This window comes from Ziziphus jujuba, chromosome 1 (genome assembly GCF_031755915.1).
Source record: "Ziziphus jujuba cultivar Dongzao chromosome 1, ASM3175591v1".
NCBI lineage: Eukaryota > Viridiplantae > Streptophyta > Magnoliopsida > Rosales > Rhamnaceae > Ziziphus > Ziziphus jujuba.
This window is the reverse complement of record NC_083379.1, coordinates 35162677-35172475: the sequence shown is the minus strand read 5'-3', so window position 1 is coordinate 35172475 and position 9799 is coordinate 35162677. Positions and strand designations below refer to the sequence as shown.

At 30.4% G+C, this 9799-nt stretch overlaps 1 protein-coding gene across 1 annotated transcript; it reads left to right on the top strand.

The window, feature by feature from the left end:
* Positions 1-5835: 5835 nt before the first annotated feature.
* On the top strand, positions 5836-8269 carry LOC107430330 (uncharacterized). The gene is made up of 3 exons (XM_016041170.4): positions 5836-6172; positions 6330-6387; positions 8010-8269. The coding sequence occupies exons 1-3, from the start codon at positions 6088-6090 to the stop codon at positions 8167-8169; spliced, it is 303 nt and encodes a 100-aa protein (XP_015896656.3). The 5' UTR covers positions 5836-6087; the 3' UTR covers positions 8170-8269.
* The last annotated feature ends 1530 nt before the right edge of the window (positions 8270-9799 follow it).

The window sequence follows — 9799 nt, the reverse complement described above, 5'->3', positions numbered from 1 at the left end:
AAAGAAATTATGGGAGATGGGCTGTGACAATGGTTATTTCATTTCTTTCTCTCTCTTTCATTTATTTATTATCTTATGGAGGGTGTGAATGCAATAATGTTAGAGATTGGATGTAGTAGGTTTCTTTTCTTCATGATGGCATATGTATGTTCTAGTTTGCCAATTTCATTTATATCAGATACAAAGTTCACTTGATTACTCACTTTGGGAAGGAAATAGGTGTAATAATTTGCCAGAGTCTTAACGGAAGAATAATAAATTTTGAACCAAATGAGTATCAACTTAAATGGGTGAATCTGCAAATTAGTAAATATGATGTGTGTCAAGTATCTAAAGTCTATTAATATTTGGGTACATTATTAATACAAGAATATATGATTTTGCTCTCATTAATTGATTTTACATTCTCTATTAATTTCATATTCTTTTTCCATATGATCTTAATTTCCCATAGTTAATATTGTCCTAAAAAGCCAATAATTAACTTCTCGATTTTACAACATTTCAAAAAAAGAAAAAGAAAATCTTCTTGTCTTTACATACTTTTATCCCCCCTTGAACATACCTAATGTGTGTCTTTTGCATATCCTGCTTAAGTTTGAAACATATTTAAGACTAACCCATTCTTGGTTTTCTTCTAAATATACTTTTTGGCCTTTCATATCATGTACCATCTTTGGCACTAGTAAATAAACAAATCTCATATGCTCTTCCCTCCCCCTCCCCCCCTGTCTTAAAAAAAATAAATTTGTCTTCTATTACCAAAAATTAAATAAATACTGTATTCCATTGCGGTTGAGCCAATCATTAGAAAAGAGCATTGAACAACTTGAACATGTCCAAGTATATTCTTCAAGATGTATAATTTTAGCCCACAAATCCACCAATTGATTAACTTCTACACCACGTATGGCAAATTCAAGAATTGAGGATTTACTCAAATTGTTTTCAGATTTGGTTAAATCAGTTCATTGGGTGGAGACTATGACTCTCTAAATTCTAATTGGACCGAAATTCCTGAAATTAACAAGCAAATCATCCAAATAAAGTAGATTTTTGATGAGCCAGAAAGCATAGTATATTTTGGTCCCTCAATGATGACACCGCATAACGAGCACTATGGAGATAAGCTTTCCTCTTAGAAAGCAATGGCAAGTTTGCAAATAAGTTGAACAATGAGGTTATCTTAAGAATTTTTTGAATGAAATTGGCCGTACATGCTGAAAATGAAAAGCAAATGTTTCTAGTCCTTGGCTGTATCTTTGTATAACGGAGCCACCATAATATTGAATTTAATAAAATTATTGTTATGAATAGAACTTGAAGATGTGGCAATTGACATGTCCATTTAAATTATAAGTCAAAGTTTGATGAACGTGGCTTTGAAACAATGGAGGGAAGTTTTAAATCGTAAGAAACTAATTGACAATAATAACCCTTTTATTAAAAACTATTATAATTCACGGTAGAGAAGCATTGGCATTTTCCTACTTTTCCTTCCAATATTTGGTCCACAAAATTTCACTTAGACAAATAGAACATAAAAACTTTGTAGTCGTATATGCCATATAATATATTTCAAAATATCAATGAAATTAAGAAAATACACTATATGCGCGACTACAGTGAGTTGGTTTGGCTATTACTCTAAGAAAATATAATTGAAATATAAAATGTATAACTTTAGTTAATTCAAAGAAAACACAATAAATATATATATATATATATATGAGTTTTGTTTTAGAGATGATCAAATTTTTTTCATAAAGTAAAAATTTAATGTTAAATATTATATTAGAAGAATCAGTTTTATATTGATGTAGACAGTACACTTTATAAGCATGTTTTATAAAAAAATATACGGTGCAAAAACTAATATTTTCAAAATAATATTTAACATTAAATTCTAATTTTAGAAAAAAATCTAATCCTCCCTATAGTTTTGTATGTATATTTCACAAACATTAAAATTGTAAAAATTGAAAGCCAACTATATATCATAACATTCCAACGCATAGAATAAAATGACGATTTTTTTTTTTTTTTTTTTTGCTTTCTACTATTCAAATTTGATTGTGACAATTTATAAAAAAAAGAATTTGAGTAGGAGATGACCAAATTTATAATATTGAATATGGGCAGAAGAGTAATTAGAACAAACATACTGATACGTCAAGAAATCATAATTTAAGTGGAAGGAGATTAATCATAACGGTAACGTGGCCCCCGCTAATTAGGGTCCAAAAGGGAAAAGGCTAATTGGATTGGATTAAGTCAATAACAAGTTGCACCAAATTTGCCCCATCAACACCACCTAATTCCCTTGGCTGTTGGAATTTAATGTTTGTTTTTCTTTTTGTTCTCTCTTTTTTCAAATTCTCTTTCTTTCTTTTTTTCTGTGGCTAGATTTTTCTTTTGTGGTTGCAACAATCTGACCCCATTTGTTACTATTGGGTCGCACCATTAGGTTGATTACCTGATCTCATTGTCCGACTTAAAGGCTTAAAAACTATTAATTTCACTTTGGAGGAGAAAATGGCCATTCTGAAAACATTTTATTATAGTTCATAAGTAGCCACATTGGCTCATAGCAAAAAAAAGAAAAAAGAAAAAAAAAAGACATTAAGTAGCCACATTGACTCATAGCAAAAGAAAAAAGAAAAAGAAAAAAAGGACATTCGCTTTCTTCATAACTTTTTTAATTAATGTCGTAATTTAATTTCCATACAAGTTCATGTATCTTTTTTGATAAATACAAGTTCATGGATCATGATGTTGGAGAATGCTAGACGATATGACTGGCTATTTCATGTCGTTGGACAGTTTTCAATGAAACTCAATATAATTCTCTTTGCATGCTTTTTCAATCACACTGAAGAGACACGCTCTGAATCTAATTATTATTATTATTATTATTTTTTTTTGAAGGAAGAAAAAAAAAACAAAAGTAATTAACTATCCTTGTCATAAGTACAATATATGTGTAAGATTTATGACTTCTATGATGAATGATGACAAAATATATTAACATTTATGGAATACAGAAACAATAATATATAAATAAGCATTTTTTTTTTTAGAGTTTTATTCAAATTTTATTTTAAAATAACTGGAACAGGAGGCTGAAACAGCCAGTTGGTTAACATTCATATAATATTTTCAATTATATAACCAAAGAAATTTAATATTTCCAATTAATATCCGAATTTTTTAAAGTTTAAAATCTGGTTGCTAATGGCTAATGGCATACCACCTTTTCATGGCGAATATCATATCCTTTTTTCAGCAAAAGCTGAGGAAAAGGGAAAAAATAAGGAAAGAAAGTAGAAATAAGGAAAGAAAGTAGGTTTTGTCTATTCCATGAACTGATAGTTCCAAGGACTCAAAATCCTGGCCCAACCATTGGTTTTGTTATAGCTTTGGCATCATAGATTGAGCCAATGATGGAAATCATGGAATGCAATGCAACAGTGCTATACGATTAACCCCTGGATTAGCAACGTATTAAACAAAACCAAAAGAAAATACAACAATTGAGAAAGTTGTCCCCTAAATGGAACCCATGGCAGTTAACCAAAAAGCTTTGTCTCTACAATTATGATAATTAGCTTGCCTAATATTCCGGATGTAATAAGCATATAGTCTAAAAAAGCAAGTTCCTTAAAAATGTAATTATTTACCTTTTTAGCAGCAATCTAATTATTGCTTCATGCTGTCCAATTCTTATTAATCATTTTTTTTTTCAGCCAAAAGAACGTAATTGGTCAAACCAAATAGGTACCCCTTTTCTTTTTGCCCCTTTCATACACATGTTAAAGCAGCCAAAAAAAAATTTACATCCTTAAAACTCTTCATCCATAAGTGGGTCACTGTAAAATAATTTCTTGAAAGACTAAAAACCAAATTAATCTCCTACCCCAAAAAGAAAGAGGGAAAAGAAACAGATAAAGAATGGAGTAGCACGAGTAATAGTGCTATTAGGCATTATTTTTCACATCAGGTGCATGTGCAAATGCTATTGGAAGAGTCTTTCTTTCTTTTATATATATATATATATATGTTTAATTTGTTATTTTTACTTTTAAATGTCATGTGCTGAGATGCTTTTTAATCATTAGTGGGGGAAAGATAAAATTTCTGACAACTTGTATACCGGGGATGTCTGAAGGAATGGAATGTTTGTCAAATAAAAGAGAGAGCAGTTGCAGAGTTATGAACTCCCTCTCTATGTCCTGCTTGAGTAGTCACCAAGTTAAACGAGACACAGTTCGGACACCCATTTTCAAAAAGCTGATAACGAAAACAGACGAATGTTCATAATTTGGTGCATTTTTTGATGAGATTGTTGGTTGTCAAATTATCAATAAAAAAGAACATTAGCAATAAAGGGAAGTCAAATCATAGATTATTACTTTTCTTTGGCAAGGGTTGGGTTAGTTTTTTTTCAAATCAATTCCAATTTGTTTACTTTAAATGTTTATTAGTATTAATTAGTGGTATTTTAAATTTATTAGATATTTTAACTAATTATAATTTAGAAGAAAAAATATATATTTATATATAATCACTAAGTTGAAAACAATTTTAAATTGTTTTTAATTTGGTGTTTAATTGATTTTTTGTTTTTAAAGTTTATAGTTAATTGAGATATTTAATAAATTTTAATTAATACTAACCAATATTTGAAGTAAAAACCATAAACAATCAAAGTAGAAAAAATCAATCTGTTACCAACCAACACCTTAGTTTTTGAAAGTTAATATTGGGCTTGATCCAAAAAGACTTATCCACAACGTGATTAATAAGATTAATACTAACTAAAAGCATGTTTGATAATTCTTTTGAAGCATCAACAACTGCTGCAAGGAAAAAAAAAAAAAAAGAACCCAATTACATGTTTGGTAATAAAATAAGAAGTGCTTATATATATATATATATAAATAAAATATTAAAATATTATAAATAACTTTAAAAACGCTTTTTTAACATGTGCAACCAAACATTTACCATTTTTTTTTTTTTTTTATAAAGCACTTTTTGATAAAAATACTAAAAAAAAATACTCCCAAACGCTAAGAAATCAAAGTAGAAGATGAAGAAGGGCAATGAACAGACAGGAAATTCCAACCACAAAAACACAAATACAGTGACTTAAAAAAGACAAGGGTCCCACATTCATCTTCTCGACCTGTCTCAAATACCATCCCCGCTTTCAAAAACCATCATTTAGTAGAAGCATGAAATGCACAGGAACTTGTTACCCTGATAATTGGTCATATCTGGTGATGGAGCCCATTTGAACCCATTTGGGCTATTTCCCATACATCATCTTTCTTGATTTTCTTTCTTGCTCCAAAAAAACAAGGAGATATAGTATATTTCCAACTATCCGCGTCCTCCAGGCCTTGTGTGACAGCTAGTGAAATTTGGGACCCATTTAGAAATGTAACCGTTAATTGCCAAAAAGAAAACAACCAAGTTTGTCTTCTACTTTTTTGCAAATCAATAATTTTGATGACAAATAGGTGTGAAAAGAAGTTGCTTAATGGCACCATCAGCCCGTGTCAATTTATGGAAAGCTTCTACTTACATTTACACCAATAAAATCTCTCCTTTCCACACTATAAATTCGGTATTTAAAACCTAACATTCTTAACATGTTTGATATGTTCATGACTAGATATGACATGTTCGGCATTTTGTACTCGAATGTTAAAGTTCTTTAGCAATACAATGGGGCAATATGAGAATGATCTCTGAGAAAATGATCAATAATAATGGCCGAAACAGTGCAAAGTAGAAATTTTAGTCTAAAGATCAATTCAAGTCATTCTAATGGGTCCGGCATCCAATTCGAAATACCCAACTCAGTTCTAATTGGATCTGTAAAATTTCTAAGGCCCATTTAGATTCCGACGATCCAACTGCAATTTGTTTAGCGGACTCGGATGGGGCGTATATTTTGACACGGTCGGCTTCCTGCGTTTTGTTCGGTTAGGGTTTTATTCCCGCAAAACCACTATTTTTGAGCTTTGTTTTTGGTCTTTCAAGTTGCTAAGCTCGTAATACTACTCTCTGTCTATTGCGATGGCCAAAAACAGGAACAAGAAGAAAAGAAATGGTGTCCTTTCAATGGACATCACGGAAGCACCCGTTTCAGAACTTCCTCAGGGTAAACTACTTGTTAGAAGCTCTGTTTGATTGCTGAGAAAGTAGAGAAAAGAAACCGGATTTTTTTTTTTTTAAATTTTTCTGTGCAAATTGTCTGGTTGAAATTTTTTTGAGTATTGATGGAATAAAATTTAAACTTTGTTTCATTGTACGTGTAGCAATGGATACCTCAGAGTCTGGAGCTCACAACAACCCTGCTGCTGGTGCTCCTGCCATGTAAGTAGTAACCGGAATTCGCTTTTAACATGATTTTCCTACAAGTCATCGTTAAATTGCTATATTCAGTGTGGAAATAGGTCATATTATGCTATTTATATATTTATTTATTTTGGTTGAATTTATGGTCTAGTTTGTGTTCGGCAATTTTAAGCTTTTACATTTATGCAAATACTTAATTTGATTGTTTTGTTTTGAATATTATTTTTTTTTTCATACTTTTTATTGCCACTAAATTATATGGATGTTTTCAAGCATGGGTTTTAGTACCATTTTAGGAGACTATTTGGTTCGAAGTTTGTTGTATGTTAGTGGGACGTACTTTTGAACTGTATTGTAATCATGGACGTATCTATATTCTAATCCTACGATGAAGCTATGTCTCTGTTGAGTTAAAATGGCCTAAATGCTGAGAAATATGCTACTTTGACATTTTTCTTTGTATTAGGAGGATTTTAATGTAGTTTGATTTTGACGGTTTGGAAAAGCTTGTCTTCATAGTTTACGGATAAGTTGTTTTACTCTTTCATGCTCCCTTGTAAAGGTGGAATTATAGAGTTTGATCAAGTGGAGAAGAAAGATTGCACATGTTATCAAATATTTCCTATTATTAGTCCTTGTTCTAGAAAAAAAACTTTTAACTTTTAGGTTGGCTTACGTTTTCTGTGAAAATAATGAAGTGTTGAAGTGAAGAGGTGGAAAAGACTGCGAAGATGACTTAAGAGAAGAGGGAGTTTGTCTTTAGCCTTATTTGATAAGAAGAAAGAATAATGCTAAGGGGGATTTGGATCCACATGAAAGATAAATTTACTGAGATTCAGCTTTATGAGATTGCATAATTGAAAGGAATCAAAAAGGATGTATGCCTGAGAAAGAATCTAAAAGGATGTATGCCTGAGGAAAGTGAAAGGTAAAAGTAGTAAGGCTTATTATGTTTTTGATTGAAGAGGGAATAAAACTGATGATCTTTCTAGAGCTTTATATAGTAAAACCATAAAAGCAGACACCAAGTAAAAGATGACTTTATATTGGTAAGATTAGAGCAATCTATGTGGAAACAAATTTGGGTTTGGCAATTTCTCAAGTCTTTCAATTTTCCTGTAGTAAAATTTTATGGCTGTTACTATTCGTTTGTCTTTGATGAAATGCAGCTGCACTTTTCATCAAATCAAAGTTTTTACCCTGTTCACAGCTTTTGGTATTATGCACTTATTTGAATTTCAGCTTACATTGCTTCTAGTTCAGCCTTTACAAAGTATGACATTTATATTGTCACAAATTATTGAACTCTTTCAGTGAGTTAAGAAGAAGAGGTTATTAATTAAAATTTTCCATGATTTGTCAATGATGTTTCTGTCTTATTGATGTTCTTCTCATTTATTTAGGAATCTATTTTATTTGAATCCTTAGAAATTTAGGTGATTTGAAATCATTGAGTTAAAAAAAAAAATCCTACTTCATCCGTTAAGTTTTATGTTGTCGATGTCAATGCCTGCTTTATTCCATTTTGGCTGCTGTTAAATCCTTTTCTTTTAGATTTTTGGACAAGATCTTCTGTCTAATGTATAACCTTCTTCTTTTTTTTTTCGTTTTTTTGTTTTTTCTTTTTTTTTTTTCAACAGAAAGGTGAAAAAGGGAAAACCAATGAAGAGATCAAAAAACGCCCGAAAACAGAAATCCATAGAAAAAGCTATTGGTGCAAATGAGAAAACAGTGGAGAAAGTTTTGAAGAATGAAAGCAAAAAATTAAGAACTCAATCTGCGAAGTTGCTGTATGATTGAATTAATATTATTTACTTACTTGATTGTACAATCATTATATAGAAAGGATTGAAATTTTAAATTCTTGTAGTTAATCAGCTTCCTTGAAGTATTTTGGGTACATTTGTTGTTAGATCTTGGCAATTCCAACTGGCTTAAATTGACAGCAGTGACATTGAAGTTGGAGCACGGTTGAAAAAGAAAGAAGAAAAGTAAAACTCATCTAAAACTCATCTATCTTATTTTCATATTGGATCCCACAGAATATAAGGATAAATATGGCTTTAGGATTGAATATGAACAATAAACACGGTACTTTTTGACCTGTGCGAAGAAATGTTCCTACATGTGGTATTTCTTTTTCCGCAAGAAACTACGTGTAATATTTTTTTGGATGAATATACTGCGTGTAATGTAGATATTCATCCAAGTGTATGAATGTATAATGTATCTTTGTATCGGTTCCTAAGCAGAATAACCTATATGGTTTTTTTTTTTTAACCAAAAAAAAAAAAAAAGAACAAATCTGTGGTTTTTTAAAATATTAAACTAAAGCGTATTGATTTTATTTAAAAAAAAAAAATTCAATGTCCGCTTATGAATTAGACAATGTTATCCATATAACAGTTGCATTCATCGAAAAAGAAAAAAAAAAAATGTAACAGTTGCGTGTAAGAGGTTTTTTACGCATTGACAGCATTGAAAATTTTCCTACACATTGACACAGAGAAACTTATCTCTATCTGCATAACTTTTTTGTCTGACATTTCCGAAGCATGTTGTCAGTGAACTCTTTTTTATATTTTTCTCATCATTAATTGTCAACTTAATATTAACTCTCTCGGTTACATCCGTTTTATCTTATCAGTTACATTTATTTTTTTTTGGTTTTTCAATAAAAAAGAAACAAACTATCTGGGAAATGAAAATATGAATCATAAATAGCTAGATTGGCTTTCATGTAATTGCCCTTGCTCTTAAACGGCAGAGTAAAGAGATTTTGAACTTATTTAAAACCCATGTGTGACAATCTAATTGGCAAGAGTTAAGAATACGAAAAAAAAAAAAAAAAAACCATAAAAAGAAATTCATTAAATATGAAATTCGCATGTATAATGTCTCAGTGGTTTGACAGGTATTAATATAAGATAAGAGTGCCAAGTCATTCTCTACTATAAAAAATGTAGCAAAGCTGTATACAGGGAAAAATCAGTAATCTTTTTTATGATTTTGTCAATATCTCATCCGAGCAATGAATACTTATAGAGGCAAGGTTCATTCGAAAGATGTTGCTGGGATTTCCGGACAACTGGACTCTCCTTTTTCATGACTTGGCAGCCATGCATGGCATGTATGAAATTCAAATTGGTAGTTCACGCGTTACTAAGCGTGTGTAAAACATTAAATAAAATATTATTTGTAATAAATAATATTGTTTTGACGTGAATATTCACAAGGGAAAAAAAAAAAACATTATATTTACAATTCATATTGATAATCAAATGAGATATTTCCAATTTACTAAAAGTAAAAAAAAAAAAGGGCATCTTTACGATAATGTTTGCATTGAATTGAACCAAATGCTTCATTATTTGAGTGCAAATTATCCTTTTAAATGCCCGTTTTGGATAATCAATCTGATTTCTTTTAT